Consider the following 18,442-nt stretch of genomic DNA (forward strand, 5'->3'; position numbering starts at 1 on the left):
AATGCCAAAATAGTCCAAAAAATTAGCAGAAAACAAGCTGAAAATGCTGAAGCTGATATCCAGCTAAAATATTAGCTAAAAGCTATATTAGCCTAAAAAACAAAGCAAAAAAAAACTTAGGTTAGCCAAAACAGCTAGCATGTAGCTGGAAAAAATAGGTAAATGTCAAAATATCCTAAAAAACTGAAAAAAGTCTAAATTAGCAAAAACAGCTAGCATGTAAATATTAGCATAAAATCTTAAAAAAGAAAAAAACAAATTAGCCAAAACAGCTAGCATGTAGCTGAAATATCAGCTGAATTCCAAAATAGCCCTCCAAAAAATCTAATTAAATGTCAAAATAGTCCAAAAAGCTAACAGAATACAAATCTTTAAAACTGTAATTTAACATAAATATGAATAATGAAAAGGAAGGAATATCATTCCAGAATAAATTAACTTAAATATTAAATAACGTTTAATTTTTTTACTCTCCATGAATATCTATTTTGGTATAATTATACTAATTGGAAATAAGTGCAAGATCACTTCGGGCCATTAATAACAATAAAATAAAATGATCTGGAGGGCCGGATAGACACGTGTGCTATAGAGCTTCTAATAAAGATTTGGTTGAATCACAAAACTTTAGCTTTGTTAGTTGAGCTAACCTTGGAAACATTTGTGATTTGAACATTTGTTCATTTTGGGGTTTCCTCTACTTTTTGACTCTAAACGGACCGATTGAAATATCACAACCTTTAGGCCTCTGCAGACTTTGTGAGCTGAATCTGGCGTCTTATCAGGGAAACGTGTCAAACACACAGACCAGTCGATCACTAGAACCAGGATTGAGAAACATTGCTTGATGTCGCTCTCATTTTATCAATGCGCCTGCTGGAAAACAAAGGCAGCTCTGGATGGATGACACTTATGGTATATGGACTCTTGCTTTACCACACAGTGGAGTAACGGAACTCTTCTTTCTGTTTTGCAGTCTGTCCAAGTAAAGACATCCGGAACCATGTGACCAACTTCCAGCGGTTGGAGAACTGCACCATCATCGAGGGCCACCTCAAGATCCTGCTGATGTTTAAGACCAGGAGCGAGGACTTCAGGGGCCTCAGCTTCCCCAAGCTGCAGGTGGTGACTGACTATGTCCTGCTGTTCAGAGTCTACGGCCTCGAGACCCTCAGCGATCTCTTCCCCAACCTGACCGTGATCCGCGGCAACAACCTGTTCTTCAACTACGCTCTTGTGATTTACGAGATGCGGGACCTCAAGGAAATGGGCCTCTACAGCCTGATGAACATCACCCGCGGCTCCGTGAGAATCGAGGAGAACTCCGACCTGTGCTACCTGTCCACCTTAGACTGGTCCAAGATCTTGGACTCGGTGGAGGACAACTTCATCGTGGGGAACAAAGACGAGCGAGAGTGTGGAGACCTGTGTCCTGGCACCGCCGAGGGCCGAACCATCTGTCCCCAGACCACCATCAACGGACGCTACAAAGCAAGATGCTGGTCGCAGAAACACTGTCAGCGAAGTAAGTGCTTGAATTCTACTTCCCTTTCTACAACCGTCTTAGAAACGTTGGTTTTTGTCAGGTAAAAAAATAAAAACCTTCAGTTTTGTGGTTTGAAATAATCTGAGAGGATTGATAATTATATAAATATGTGTAAATACACTTAATTCATAAATAAAACAAGCTTTAATGCTATTTCAACAATTTTTATTCTGTTAAAAACATTTTATATTAAAGACATTAATTTTTTTTCTAAAATCAAACTTATTTCATGACCTTTTGAACTAGAATTGAATCCAATCAGGATTTTTGTTGTACCAGAATCCTGTTTTCACACCGTCTGATTTGTGTAATGATTTTTGTAACGTGGAGGACTGCATCTGTCAGAAGGTGCCAGGAGTTTGTGGACACGCTGCACCCCCTTATTAGCATTCACCGACTGGAGCTGGGGAGTCGAAGCAACTGTAATTATAGCCTCGATGTGTGAAAGGAATCAACAAGTCTTGGAAGGACTCGCTCTTAAGGTTATGGGAAAAATGCAATCGAAAAAAAAAGAAGTCAGAATCATGAAGACAATGGATTTCTGAAAAGACTCATCGTCTTTTCTGCAGTTTAAACCAGTTTTGTGTTTCAAAATACAAAAATATTTACATACTTTATTATTTTTAAAAATTCATTTAACTTGTATTACTTGATTTAACCACTCTAACTTATAGATTATCATTTTTTAAAAATATACCAACCAGAGGACCAACAGATCTATTTGTTTTAAGCGTATTTCCCTGGTCTTTACACCTATTAAACTGTTAAATAAAAAAGCAAAAGTTGTGTACAAAATTTGTTTTTAGATCATTACTAATAAAATGTAAGGACTAGTTCACCTATGATTCAATTTTAAAACTTTTTGGACAAGCTAGACAAATATCGTGTGAACACCAGAATTATCGTAACACTTTTTAAAAACATGTTTGAATGTTTTGGCTGTAAGACATGAAGAAAGCCAAAATGATGATGCTTTTGTCTAAAACTGTTTTTTTTTTTGAGAGAGAATTGACATTAAAAAGATTGTAAAGTTGAGTTATTTGTATAAAAAATAGGAATGTAAAATCAATTTTTGTTTTGAAAATATATAAGTTTGATCAAAATATCTTTTTTCCTCACATTTCTGTTCATTTTTACTTTGCAATTTTATTTTTTTTCAGTGAAATATAAGTTTTTTTTTTAATTGCTAAGTATAGAAAACAAAAATGAGTTCATCTGAAAGTTTAGAAAACTGATTGATATTTTAGATTACAAATTCAAGTGTTTGATTTGTCCCTCAGCTGCATAAAAAAACCAACAATAATCTGTTATTACAGAAATGTCTGAGGCGAGGGCATGACGTGTGTTTTGCTTCAGATCAGCCAAACAGAGTTCATTTTTGTAAGATGATGCAATAAATTCCTGTTTTGCAGCTGTGCAAAATGTGCAGATCAAACATACATAAATGTAGACTTACATAATAGTTTGTTTCTTTGCATATTTAACCAACTATAAGTGTTAATTCCATATAAAAGTGAATTTTTCTATTCTGAACGTTAAATTACGGCTTACAAAAGCAACTACTGCCAGGTTTATATCTGTGAGAACTTAATGACTTTTCAAGTAGTTTAGATCTTATTTGTATCTGCATTCTGCACACAAATCCTATTGATATGATAGTAAGATAAAAGTGGGACTTCTTGTGAGGTATGCTGTATAAGTGGCATGACCATACTATATGGATGCATTTGAGTAAAAACCTATAGTTCCCAAACTTGGACATATGCACACAGATGTGGGTGCGGGTAGAAGGAACATTAGACGCAGCATTAAAGTTTATGTGGGAGTGGAAACTGTGGCCTTGTTTTTGTAAGGTTTTTATAAGGTTCCTCTTGCCTTAGGTAAAAGCCAGGGGAGAGCCTGCATTCCTCTGATCTTACAGCAGCCCTTTAAGCAGGAAAACCACTGAGCACTTGTGTGTGAACATGCAAGTGTGGGTAAAGAGGACACGTCACTGCACTAGAAACTTTTCAGTTGGCTAAACTTAGTGTTTTTTTTGGTAGAAATCTGATCAAAACTGGTATCGCGCATTGAATTTGTGTCACAGATTTTAAGAGCTGTCATGAGTTTTGGAGGTTAAAAAATGTTACCAAGGAGTTTAATTTAAATCTTTTAAAGTACCTTGTTTTCCACACTAGAGGGCGCACATAATTGGTCTATTTTAAAAATTATTTCATATATCTATGTCTCACCGAACTATAAGGCAGAAAAAAAGTCGTCAGTCAGACTTTAATCGTATTCACAGGTATTAAAAAATTAGCTTGAAACACGTTAGCCACATTAGCTGTGTTAGCATGTCCACAATGTCTGTACCTCCCAATGTAAAAAACAGACTAATATCACTAAAACAAGCATTGCTGTAATTATGCTAACTCCAAGCTTTGTTAGTAACTCGTAAAAAAAAAAAAAAAAGAAAACCAGCTCGATGCTGCTACATGTTAGCCACGTTAACATATCCACAATATCTGCACCTACTAAAGTAAAAAAACAGACTGATATCACTAAACCAACATTACTGTAATTATGCTAATTCCCAATCTTGTTAGTAACTCGTAAAAAAAAAAGTAAACACTGCTCGACACTGCTACACGTTAGCCGCATTAGCGTATTTGCAAGAATGCCTAACTGAACATTTTGTTGTATACACAATTTTGTGACTTTCCACCTATGTCTAATAGACTTTTCACACATGTACAACGGATGTATAACATTTATATTATTTATATGTCACATATATAAACTAAACACAATAACAGTTCATACAAGATTCGCATATTGTGTAACGGGGTGTATAAATCGGCCTAACTTTCACCACTTTAGCAGTCTAGGTTGACCCCAACCCCCCGTCTGTGTGAACTGGACCGGGGGTTGGGGTCTCTCGCAGGGCGTTGTCTGGCAACACGGGAAAGGCAGATTGCAGGAGGGGGTTGGGTACGGCGGGCGTGGATCTCCACAAGCTGTGAAGAAATTCAATGAAGTGCGGGTTTTCGCGTTCTATGCGCGGTTTATTTGTACTTGATTTACTCATGATATACGTATCTATGAAAATTTCACGTAAATAAACGATTTTTCTCACTTTTTCCACGTATATTCACGTATCACCAATTTTCTACCGCACAATTAGGTTTTATTTTTACCATGTATGGATCAACTTACAGTAAAACGTATTCGCAAAATGTACACAGTGGCTGTGTGATGTGGCCTCAGTGCAACCAAAATTAATTTTTGTAACCTTTTCTTTACGGACTAAAGATGGAAATTAGCCTAAGAAGCTATAATCTTATATATTTCTATTTTTAAATGTCTAAAAATATATGCTGTCACTGTTTTAAGTAAACAATCAATCAATATAATGACCCCAGTTTACAAGTCTTTTTTTCTTTTATTTAAAGCTTTAAAAGTACTGAATTACTCTGTTAAAATAAAAACACAATTTTAGCTTTCAATGTCATGCAAATCAGTGGGAATGTCGGTGACTGTCAAAGCAATGCTTTTTGTTGAATTGTGTTTTAATTGAACTTTAGAAAAACATGACAGCAGTTTTAGTCACTCTGTGGCTTAAAAAAAAAGTTTTTAAAAAGTAACGTTAAAAACTGCTTGAACACATATGTAGGTGACTGAAACTGGAGACCTAGATCAGTCAGATTAGATCAGTTCTTGTCATCACTGGCTGTGTGTTTTGTTCAAGTATTATCTGATTTGGTTGTGAATTATAGAGTTTAATCAAAATGTAAATCAAACAATTCTTAAAAACTACAACTAATAACTAAAACTAGAATTTAACTGAAGGAGCGCAGTGGAATTAAGAAGACGGGGAATGTGGAAGTTCCAATCTTGTGTTTAGATAAAGAGCTATCTGCTCTTGGGGCCTGGCACATTGTGTTCAATCTCGCACACCAGCCAGCTCTTTTCTTGCACAACTCACGAAAACACAAAAACAGCCACACATAACCAGGGGGAGAGAGAGCTTTTCAGATTAAAGTTCACCTTGCCTTCGCCTACGTGTTTTATTGTATACTCCAATTGTGTTTAAGTACACAGTCTCTGCTCCAGCGACACCCCCCCACCCTTCCCCTATGACAAAAGTCACGGAGAAGAAATACCTTTTGAATCACAAATAAACGTGTGAGATGGCTGCAGTCATAACGGCGATTCCTCTGACATGGCGGTCAGTTTAAATGCGTCATCGGGCAGCTTTCCTCTTCCTGACCGCCGTTGTATTTGAGTTGGACGTGTTCCAGTGCAATGTAGTGTATCAGTCAATATGGACCTAAAAAGACAAACACTGATGCTCCTTAGACTTTTGCTTTTCATTCACCCGGCTGTAAAATCTTTAAACTAAAAGTTCTGGAGTAACTCGGCCCTTTTTCCACACCGAGGAGAAAGACGTGAGGCGCCCTATGGACTCTTTAGCCCTTTTGTTTGACTTATCTTTTGTCGCTTACCCCACCATGTAAATACATTTGCTTACGACCCATAGATTAGGTCAAAGGAATCAGCTGTGCTGTACTTTGGCATTTCTGACCAATTAGAACAGCTGTTTGGGACCCGGAGCCTAAAGCCTAAACACAAATGCCCTTACGTGTTTATATGGGTTGTCTGCAGACAAAAAGTAGGTATACTTTTACAAAATAGCAAGGTTGTAGACGACTCAGTGTTTCCTACCTTTGACGAATAGTAGTCAAAACTTAATATGTAAGGGTAAGTGAGATTTTTTTTTTAATTATTTCAACCAAATTCTACAGGCTACACAGAAAACCTGTTAGTGGTCTTTGCATGATAAGAAACCCTCTTTGTGTCCTCCTTGTGTGCAGCTTTACTGTTAAAAATGAAGAAATTAGACAATTAAATCGTATTTTGTGTGGATATCCTATGGATTTGTATATCCCTGTGCATCTGCATTTGCGTGCAGTCAGTAAGGGGCCAATTAAGCCTCGTTTCCACTGAGGGGTCCGGTCTTGTCTGGTATTTTGAGCGTTTCCATTGTAAAATGGACCCATTACAGAGTACCAAACTGTACCTCTTTGGGGCCCCCTCATCTGTTGTAGGTCTATTGAAAAGTGGAACAAAACATTTGGGGTGGAGCCGCTGTAGCTACCCGTTGATTGGCAGAAAGTGATGAATGCATCAAGAAGCCAAAGGCTCCGATAACCCAAAAATCTGCTGCACCTGTACAGGTCAACCCCATATGGGTGCATATGACCATGACTGAATCTGAATTGGTTCTTGACCCCTATACCTTCTCCCACACAAATGGTGTCTTCATATTTGGACAGTACTAAACTTAGATGATGTCATCAGTTGTCGTTGGTTAGCTCGTATGTGCCTAAGAATACATAACATTGGCTTTATTACTTTATAAAATCATGCAAAAAAAAGTCATGACTCTTTCAATATAATCTTCTGTGCTTCAGAGCGCATCCACGTGAAGAAATGTGTTTCTCTCGGCAAACTCAAAGTTGCTATGGCTCCTCATTAAAAAAGAAAATGCGTTCGGACACCGCTACAGCTTCAAATGCCCCAACAGTTGGAGCAATAGGGAGTATCCAGAGGGGTAGGGAGGCAATTCGGGCTAATGACCCAGAACATTTCCAGCTTTATACTAATATTTGTCCTGAGGAATCCAGTTGTTTCTGGTTATAAATAAATGGTGTTCACCTTTTCCAGTATATAATGGTTTTTGCCATAAATTTAGAACTTCTTCATAAAAGTCATATATTTTTCTATTACTGTCCTTGATTTAGCATTTATTATTGCACTTAAACAAATATTTCCAAAGGTTTGGCATCAAATGTGCTCTCTGAAGCCTATTTTTTTTATATATGTCAAGCAAGTTTTTTTTTTTTTTTGTTTTTTTTTTTAAGAAATGTTGCTAAACTTTTCGCAGGACAATCTATATGTTTACTTGTAGATTAGAACGAACTCCTTGTGTAACAAGACCCCCATGGTAACCAGTTGAACTAAAACTGGCCCTTTTGTTTTTTCGAAAGGTTTCAATCAGGAAGTTTCCACCTGCTTTTAAGCAGCAGCCACCGAGACTGAAGTAGAAAAACAAAAGACTATTTATGAAGAGAGAAAAATAGGTTGGAACACATGCTGAAAAAAGTTTCTCTGTTGCAAGATTACCAAAGCTATTGTGAAATCCTCTAGTTCTCAATATTTCCGGACGTGTTTGTGTTCAAACTTATTTCTTGCATAACCTCTATATAATATCATTTTTAAATTGAAAAGAGAAGACCTCCCTAATGTTGGAGAGTATGTATATATTCTGTAATGTTGATTCTTGGAAGTCTCGGACCTTTAAAGCTGCGTGTCATAAACCGAAGGGTCGCGTCGCCCTGAAGCGCTGTCGTTGGAAATGCTCATCTGTGACATTTCCATTAGTGTCTTATTTCTCATGCTAACGCAACTGGACCCCTAAATGGAGAAGGTGAGGAGGCCAGGAGGGGAAAGAGAAGAGGTTGGGCAAAGCAAAATAAACAGAGCAAAACAAACAAGGCAGTGAGTTTCAAGTGTAGCTCCCAGCTCCACGCTCAAAACCCTCGGCACACATCCACGCTCACCAGCGTGTCGAACGCACAACCTGGAGCCTAAGGAGAGCAGGAAAATGACAGTATTGAGCTCGCAGAAAGTCAAGCATGCTGTTGGCTGACACCCAGAACAAACCAATAACACTTTTCTGGCCCTGCTTCATCATTAGAGTATGAGAGGTTTTTGCTCAGGGTTCTTCTAAAGGGCTCTCTGGCGTCTCTTCCAAAACTCTAGTTGTTTTAATGATCAGCAAATGAAAGAGTTTTCCCACAGCTATTGTTCATTTTTAGCTTTTAACTCCAGCAACACAGAAAATGCAAGAATATGAAGTCGATTGGAAGAGGTTTTGGTGCGGTGGATCTATAAAAAAAAAGAAAAAACAGTTGAACGATTGCAGGAAATGAATTGTTTTTCAAATTATTGTTTGAGATTTATCGTAAACTTTTATGTGCCGTGTGTCCGGTCAGTGCAAACTGTTTGACATACATTAGATTTGACCTTGAATCTTGTATTATTTCTCTGAAAACACTCATTTTCAAAGGGAACAGATGACGTGCTGCGTTTCCATTAATGCAGAAAACTTTATCGAAATTCTAGAAATGCAGAAAAATAAAACATATTTTCACAATTCCACTGTTTCCATTAAATCCTAATTATGTGAATAAACACAAACCAACTCGTGCATTCAGAAACATGGCGGCGAATGTGAACAGCACTTTGCATTCAAGTTTCTTCTAAACTATCGCTCATCGTCATTTATCAAAGGAGACGTCGGCACCTTGTTAAGGTTATGGAGCAGTAAGCTACATGGGAGTGTCTACGGGTGAAATCGTGGTCTTAGAGGAGTCGTGGATCCACCAATTCCAAGACGCGCTCAACTTTTGATGAGCTGTGTGATGCTGTGGGATCTCATGTGTTCCCTGCAACTAAACGTGGGTCATGTGACTTATTTCATTTGAAAGAAGTGTTTCCATTGGAGTTTTGCTAAATATGTCAATTTCGATACATTTTTCCAAAATTTTCCTCTTTTTATTAGGCAGATTTATTACTGCAAATCCAACTTGTGCAATGTTATAGTCAATGGAAACGCAGCTGTTCAAGCCACCCACCTGTATCACAGCTGATATCATTTTCACCCGAGTTTCTGTTCCTTAATCGGCTTTAAATCTCCGACTAGTTATGGAACCACAAATGATTTATAAATCATTAAAGCAAAGTATTTCAGGATCTAAGGAGGAAAATTGAGCTTTTTTAATTTAAAAGCAGATGTTTTGTTAAAAAGCATCATGTTGGTTTCTAGTGGCTTCTGTTAGCGTGTAGTTTGATGAGCGTTTCTTTCAGTGGATTTATGAAGGAAAGCGTGTTGGCAAGTCAATGGTTGTTACTGCCAGAGCTGTCTAAGAGGACTTCCTCATTACTTCCTGTCTTTGTGGAAAGTGCTTCCTACCGCTGAGCTGTATGACTGAGTCCTGGGAGAGAGCTGGCAGAGGAAGAGCTTTTATTTTAGGCTGGGTTAGGTTTTTGGGTAGCAGAAAAAAAGAGAAAAAGTACATGAAAGGGTTTGCGCTGCTGTAAATGTTCATTTTGTAAATGGGTTTGCAGATGTAATCCACAAAGCTCTATTACCCAGTATATTAGTAAAGAAAATACTGGCAGCAGGAACAGCAGTGAAGGACTATTAACTGTTCAGTAGAGAGAAGAAGAATGAAGAGGGATTGTTTTCAGCTGCTTTTTTTTTGGTTTTTGCTAAAAAGTTGACCTTTAGAAACTTCCTTCTGGCTCCAAACCTGAAAAGTCTCATGACACTTTAGATATTATAAAAAAGCCTTATTTACGCTCAACGTTTCACATATTTTCTGTTCGACTACAACAGTACTCATTTATACATTTTGTGAAAGTTACTTTACTATAGCTGAGTATGAACGCTAACTTTCTAATACAGGTTTAGTTTTTACATAAATATGAATCAACAAACATTATTAAATACATTAACTCGACTCTTAAATGTTTATTATATTTGCGTACCTGATAGTAATCAATCACAACTACAAGTACACAAGTAATTTAACATACTAATGTTATTTTAATAAGCATTTATTGGATTATGTAATATAATAATGAGGAAAAACATGTATGATTTATTAAGGTAATTAAATAACATTTATTGGAATTTACACATTTAGAAATGGAAATTATTTTAATCTTGAACGCATTTTTTTCCTGTTTAAACATATTTTTTTAAAGACACAAACATGCAGCAAATAGGAACTGATTCATAGTCTAAACTTAAGGTTTAGAAGTAAAAAATGTTTGAGTTTAGGTAAAGAAGTGCATGACTAAAGCAAAGTATGAAAGTCGTCTGTCTAATACAGATTTAGTTTTTACATAAATATGCATAAACTAACTTTATTAAATGTGTTAACTCGACTCTTTAATACGCACTGATTATATTTACTTCTCTCTTAGTAATAAATCAAATCTACAAAACATTGGTACAGAAATAATTTAACATACTAATTTTATTTTAATAAAGTAGTTATTGGATAATTTAATATAATATATATAACATGTATAATTTATCATGGTAACTAAAAATATTAATTAGAATGTACACATTTTTAAATGGAAATAATTTTAACTTTGAAGACTTTTTTTTTAAACAGGAACTTATTCATTGTAAAAGTTAAACTTCGTGTTTAGCAACAAAAAAATGCTGTTAAGTTTAAGTCCAGAAGTGTGAAAAGAACAATAATTTCATAATTTAACATTTTTGAAGTAGAATAAATTTGCACAGTGAAGGATTTTAGTTTAAACATAAGCAATGCCTGCAGGAAGATACTGTAACCACATTTTGTTTTAGAATACGTCCACACTGCAAAATATTAAACCATGCATTGATATTACTGCTTACAAAAACATTAAAATATATATTTCTATGTTACTGACTTACAGAAGTGTCATTACACTGGATATCTGTGTTTATACTGCAACGTCTAGTAAAAGTATTTATTTTGTGTAGCCACAGTTACTGCCAGGAAAAGGTGATTATTATGCTCCATCAACCTTCATGGATCCTACAATAACCAGTCCACAGGAATTAGTTGGAATTCTGGGACATTTTCTGGAAAAAGGGTTGTTATCCTGTTCCAGGAAAAGTCGTGTTTCCCACACATTGAAAGGGATTTGTGACTCTGGAGTACATTCTCACCTGGTAATCTGTCATTCATTCACCACAATGGTCTTAGAGCTAAGATTCACAACGTATTTTTTTATTAAATAAACTTCTATGGTAATTCTGCATTTTGGACCAAACTCAAGATGTGTCTTTTACTTCCAAGAAGTTCTTTTTTCACAGTTTTCAAATAACTTAGTCAAAAGTAAAGAACTCCTTAATCATTCCTTTAGTGAACGTTGAATTATTTTCTTTCAAAAAAGGTTTATTTCCTTTTTTCTTGAACTTATTTTAACCTTGAGGGTGTTAATTTCTACTAAGAATCTGCCAAATCTTTAGGGAAGAATCCTTGATTTCACAGGAGCTTGACCTCAGAAAATCTCAGAACTTTTTACCTTAAAATTATCAAAATCAAGAAGTGAATACAAATTTGAAGCTGTTTTTGAACAGAGTAATGTTATTTGAGAGCCACAATGGAGGCAGAGGGGAAAACTCCAGAAAGTCTAATGATACTTTTTCTACAAGTTGCTTTTACTTTCTAGTTTCCCTGTGGGGAAGGAATGGGTTTTGATAAATAAATTTAAAGACCCACTCCAATAAAAATTGTGTTTTTACCATAGTATTGTGACATTTTTCTTACGATTGATGAGATATACAGTATATAAAGAAAATTAAGATTAGAATTCATATTCAAAAAATGTGTTTGAAAACTGTACAGTGGGATAGCTCCAATGTTGTTCACCTTTTTATTTTTATTTTTTTTATTTTGCTCCTTTGATGTCAGTTTGAGGTTGTGATGGTCTGTAAGCTAGCTCCCAGATGTGGAGATGTTTTGACATATTTTTAAAATATAAAATTAGTTTGTTTCCTTGCTGGAAGACTGGCATTTTGGAGGCCAAAAACATCCTACCTTTCTTTTTATTTTTTAATTTAGCGTTTTCTCGTGATAATGAGAGAGAGGATCTCATTATCACGAGAAAACGTTTAAAAAAAATAGTAGGTTAGGCCGTTTTCGGCTTTTGTAGTGGCATAACTCCTAACAAGTTAAGTAAATCTTTAGATGTTTTAAAGGAAGAAATCTGATCATAATTGTTTACACAGAAGACAAAAAATGTTAATAGCGTGAATAAACGTGTAAGATGGAGGCCTAGATATGGTGCTAAAGTATCATTGACATTTGTATGAAAGGGGAGGTTATTATGGGACACTCAGTTTGAGGAAGTGACAGGGACACAGGTGGATAGAAATCCTCTTTGCAGATTTTCAGTGCACTTTTTGCACGTTTTTTGTTGTTTTTTTCTGTCCTGCGTCCTGATTGGCTGTAGGCCTTGTCAATCAATCTCTTCCTCTCCCGTATCTCTTGTACAGTATGTGTTCAGTTTGTCAAATTTGCACAAATTTTCAATCGTGAGCAGATTGTTGTGGACTTATCTTCTAAAAAATCACAACCTTTTAGAGTTTAAAAAGTTTAAAAATGTTCATGTTTCTGAGAAAAGTGGATGAAATGTGTATTAAGAGGTTTTAGACTTCTATAATCCTACTTCACGGATTTCACCTGTTGCAGGTTATTTTTAGAACGTAAAAACAATAAACCAGGGAATGTTGTATTTACTGCATTTTTTACATACATTCTACTTGTTGTTCTACTTTTACACTTGTAGTACGAGAAATACTCTAATAACTTTTTACAGTTTAAACCCTATAAAGCTTCTTGAGTTTCACTTTCTCCTTGATAGCTTTGGTTTTAAAATGTCTCATATAATACTAGTTCTTCCTCTGTTTTCTAAATGTATATTTTTTTTATGCCACAAAAATGAGTTTTAATTCTACAATTTAAAAAAATGTGTTTGAGTTTTTAGGGAGATTTAAAACAGTATGTCAAACTTTGAAAATCTATGACTGAAAAATCAGAATAAATCAACTTCCCGCTCTCTTTGCTCCCATTTAATGCTTTTGCTGCTCATCTTCATTTGAAAAATCCTCCATTTTCCTTTCTGTGCCTTTTTTTTCTCTTTCTCCGCCGTGCTCTCCATCCCCCCTCCCCTCTTTCTTTCTTTCTCTCTCTGGTATGCAGACATGCTGGAATTTTTGGGCCTCAAAATGATAGACCAAACTCGTCAGCTATGGCTCCCAGTCCTAAAGATGGCCACTCCGGCAGTGTCTGTGCCTGGAGATTGGCCAATGTCAGAGCTGCCTTTCACAGGATCAGTCATAAAAAACCCAAATATTATGTGTTTTTGGTAGGAGTGTGAATAATTGATTCATTAATTGATCTTTTGGCTAAATAATGGTGTTTTTTTAAGGCATGTCTTTGGACTTTTGCACCTAATTTTCTCCAGAAAAGAAATATTTAAAATCAAACTTTACTCTTTCAAAGATCAACAAGTGTTTTTAAACCTCTTGTTTTTGCATGAATTTATTGGCTACATATATGCTGTGTAGTAAAAATACATAATCGTTTTGGCTTTGATGATTTTTTTTTTTAAATTTAGGTCAAAGAACCATTTTTTTCTATCACCAAAGATGCCATTAGGTTGAGCTCGTACTTGAATTAGACTATGATCTAGTTGCTGGTACTGTGTGTGTGTTTGTCCATCAGCAGGCAGAATGACGTCCAACTCTGTAAATATTTGGCATGCTTAGGCTGTTGCCTCCCCTCTCTGTGCGCGTCTCCTCCTCCAGGCCTTGCGATGGCATTGTTGCAACTAAAAAAGGTCCTGCGCCGGAGCTCCGCTTACAACCCCAGTCAGAAATGTTGGGTGTCCTTCATTCATGACTCCCCCCCGACGGGTCCTCCGTAACCTCCTAAATTGTCTGTCTTCTCATGTGATCTCCGTCTTGACAGAGTGTAGATTTAGTTTTCTTCCATGAGGAATTTTGCCATCATGTGCTATCCCCTTTTTTCCTTTTGTAGTGAGCTGGGGTTTACTGTGCCAGAGTCTGACCTACCGCAGCTCTGTATTTAGGTTAATGAAATCAACTGGAAGCACAGTAATTCTGACGTGTGGACAGCAAGCATGTGATCGTGTGTGATTCATATCTATCACGGGGGAAGAGCAGCAGATATTAGCAGACGCACAACAACAGCTCTCATCTATTTGCAGCCCAACCACCACACATGACCATTTTGATCAAATAATTCCTTTAATTTGGATTTCCTCAGGAGTAACAAATCCTCCTTCACGTTATTATCAAGTTCTATAATCTACTTTTTGGTATCGATTAGTGGTGCCAGAAATGACTATTTTAATAGTCGACTAATCACCGATAATTTTTTTCAGATTCTTTTTTCATTTTTTTATTATTTAAATTATTTATTATAATTATTTTTTTAATCATTATTTTATCCTTATTTTATTTATTATTTTTTATTATTTTTTCAGATTATATTTTAATTTTTTTTATTATTTTGAAATTATTTTATTATTAATGTTTTTTAATCATTTTTTTTATCATTATTATATTTATTATTTTTTTATTTTTTTCAGATTTTATTTTCAGATTTTTTTCAAATAATCGACTAATCGGTTAATGGCCAAACTGGATGTAAAACACACATCTTAACTAACTAAAAACTATATATATAGCATTACCTGCGATAATGCTAATGTCTGTTCTGTAAGCTGAATTTGGCCGCTGAAGATGCTGAAATTGATAGTTAAAAATGCTGAAGTTAATAGCTGAAATCGCTGAAGCTAATAGCTGAAAACGCTGAAGCTGATAGCCAGCTTAAATATTAGCTAAATGCTACATTAGTCTAAAATATAGAAAAAAGCCTGTTAGCCAAAACAGCTAGCATGTAGCTAAGATATTAGCTAAACTCCAAATTGGCACAAAAAGCCTAAATTAGCTAAATAGCTAGCATGTAGCTGAAATATTAGCTAAACTTCAAAATAGCCTAAAAAAGCCTAAATTAGCCCCCAAAAAGCTAGCATGTTGCTAAAATTTTAGCTAAACTCCAAAATAGCACAAAAACGTCATAATTAGCTAAATAGCTAGCATGAAGCTGAAATATTAGCTAAACTCCAAAATAGCCTAAAAATGCCTAAATTAGCTAAATAGCTAGCATATCGCTAAAATATTAGCTAAACTTCAAATTAGCACAAAAAGCCTAGATTAGCTAAATAGCTAGCATGTAGCTGAAATATTAGCTAAACTTCAAAATAGCCTAAAAAAGCCTAAATTAGCCCAAAAAAGCTAGCATGTAACTTAAATATTAGCTAAACTCCAAATTAGCACAAAAAGCCTAAATTAGCTAAATAGCTAGCATGTAGCTGAAATATTTTCTAAACTCCAAAATAGCCATTATAACTTTGAACTTTACTACACTCTGACTCCATATAATATAAAGTAACGACTAATCGTGGCAGTCCTAGTATCTTTACATGTAGACTTGTTTTGCTGTTTTGACACTTTTACCATTTTAAGTTGTTTTTCTGACAAGTGGGATAACAAATGACTTTGTTACCCACATAGAATCCAAGCCCCCCAGGAGAACTGCTGGTTTAAATTCCCCTAATCATCCACCATCTCTCTTCCTGCTGCCTGCCTCAACCGATGCAGGCACAGCCCGGAAGAGGAACGGGGGCCCTCAGGCCAATTCCACTGAACTAATTGATGTTAAGGGTCTGTGGACAAATGGACGGCGAGGAACTCTGGTACCCGTCTGTCCGTGTGAACCGGGAGCCTGATCACATTTTCCATCTTTATCGCCATGTTTGGGACAAAGACGTGAAGTGAGGACCGGAAGGGATACTTAGTGTTTGCATGACCCTTTGTGGGGGTGTCACTAAAGGAGTTTGTCTTTAAATGTAGAACTTATATAACAGTAAAGAAGAAATACGTGTTATTTGTCCGTAGGTGATTCTGTCTTTCAATTATCCAAACAACCAGCTCAGAAAAGGAAATAATTATTAAATACATTATTACATAATTATAGACATACAGGAAATAGCCATAAAGTCAATTCTGGATTTTCTGGATGAGGAATAATTAAAATATTTTATTTTCATTCAATCATGATACCTAAATATGTCCTCGTGCACAGAAACAGGGGTCAATTTGTTAACATAAACACTTTTTGTTTTTAGGCCTATCCTAAAACCATTTAAAGTTATTTGACTCCTCCACAAATATTTACAACAAACATTAGCATTTTAAAATGAAAAACGTGGAATCCATTCAGAGTGAAATAAAAAATACATCCTTGTGGTAAAAGTTTTGTCCTTTGCCCTCCGATCAAGGGCTCAGCTCATAATAAAAGTCACCCACGCATACTATCTATTCTGTATGTCAGTGACCTGATTTCCTGTGTCACTGCGTCTGGCGTAGAACTTTATTTACCGGCAACCAACACTTTATGTAGAAATAAACACATACCTCTATTTACATGCTAAATGCACACAGGATGCACACAAATTGGTTTGAAATGAGAAGTCAGGGTCGCTGCTCAGTTATTTCCTGAACAGGAAAGACCATGTAAATATTGTTTGAATCCAGTATGTAGGAAAAGAAATCTCTCATAAAAGAATAAACTTGGTTTGTTTCCTCTTTAGTGAATTGTTTGCTCACAATTGTTAAAGGTCCATCAACGGTCATTGTTGTTGACAGTCTTTCTGCCTTCTGTTGACTGCTTTTTCCTAGACTTTCCAGACTCCTTTTTTTATTCGATTTAGTCTTGTTTTTGTAGTTCTATTACCAAGAAAAACATGTTTTTCTCCTGGTTTTTGCCAATGTTCTCAGTGGTAGAGTGGGTGTTCACCAGGTGCCATTATGACTGTCCCTGCTCAAACCTGATGCACCAAAGCTCCACAATAAATGTTTGAATGGCAATTTATTAGAACCGGTGGTTTTAAATGATAGTTTCATTAGTTTGATAGTTTTTGTGAGATTTCAGCTACCCCGGCTGCAAGGTGGTGTAGTGGTTTGTACTTTAACAACAACAAGAAGGTCCTGGTTTGAATCTTTGTTGGGACATTTCTGTCTGGACTTTGTATGTTCTCCTGTGCATGGGTGAGTTCTTTTGGAACTTTAGGAACATTCCGGTCTAAAAATATTCATTTTAGGGCCATGAATGTAAGAGTGTGAAAGACTGGCAAACCAATAGAGGATTAAAAAAGTTAAAGTCCCATTAGGTGTCACATACCTAGATGTGCGAAATTTGTTCTTCGTATTTGACCCATCCCCTGGGGAAGGGGTGAGCTGTAGACACAGCCACACTCGGGAACCATTTGGTGGTTTAACCCCCCACTCCAGCCCCTTAATGTTGAGTGTCAAGCAGGGAGGTAGTGGGTCACATTTTTAGAGTCTTTACTATGACTCTGCTGGGATTTGAACTCACGACCTTCCAGTCTCAGGGCGGATACTCTCCCACAAGGCCACTGAACTGGTTGTAACCTATTCTCACCTGACAATACCTGGGATTCTTCTTACTGACTTTGATGCCTTAAGACGCTTAGGGCACCAACAAAATCTTTCCATTTATGACAGTCGCTGGTCATCGCCTTTTCCATAACCATCTTAGTTTTCTAGATCTGGGTATTCAGCCGTGTGCCAAACCCCCAACCTGGACTGCTCTTAGTCTGGCCTCTACCCTTCAATCTGACCGGCTTTTAAGACCCTACTAGAAGCACAAAGCTCCAGCCAGGATAGCTATCTGGATTTTACGGCACACAAGCCCCTCCACCACGACAAGGTGGCATTCCAGAGCCATCACAGGTGGTTTCATTGAGATGGACGTAGCTGGGATAGGCTCCACCAAAGGGGATTGAGGGGATTCAGAAAATAGATAGAAAGTTGGTTTTCAAGTCTGCTTGATCTGTTGCACAGAGTAACGGTTTCATTTGCCAGAATGGGTTTGGGTTATTTAGCGACATTTTGAGTTGGTCCTGCTGTGTTCTGCATCAGGTTTTTTTTCTGTCTTGTCCTTGTTTAAAGAAGGTCACCGAAGATGTTGCTCATTTTGATGGGTTTAGATGAGGTCAACACTTGAAGCCTTAGTCACATGAACGTGTACAGGTGCTGTGGGTTTTTGGGTTGTCCCGGCCCGTGGAGGGTTGTAGAGAGGAGCGTCTTCATCATAAAGGGAGCGCAGGTGTTGCAGTTCCCTTGAGGTTTTTGCGTCATTAAAATAGAACGAACGATTGTCATGCGTG

At 36.5% G+C, this 18,442-nt stretch overlaps 1 protein-coding gene across 2 annotated transcripts in view; it reads left to right on the forward strand.

Annotated features, from left to right (window-relative positions):
- Positions 1-18,442, forward strand: part of insrb (insulin receptor b) — a 76,845-nt gene that overhangs the window by 22,357 nt on the left and 36,046 nt on the right. For both annotated transcript variants that reach the window (XM_024279297.2, XM_024279298.2), the window contains exon 2: positions 977-1,525. In XM_024279297.2, the coding sequence (XP_024135065.1) occupies positions 977-1,525 (549 nt within the window). The remainder of the gene's footprint in view (positions 1-976; positions 1,526-18,442) is intronic.

This window comes from Oryzias melastigma, linkage group LG4, assembly GCF_002922805.2.
Source record: "Oryzias melastigma strain HK-1 linkage group LG4, ASM292280v2, whole genome shotgun sequence".
NCBI classification, from domain to species: domain Eukaryota; kingdom Metazoa; phylum Chordata; class Actinopteri; order Beloniformes; family Adrianichthyidae; genus Oryzias; species Oryzias melastigma.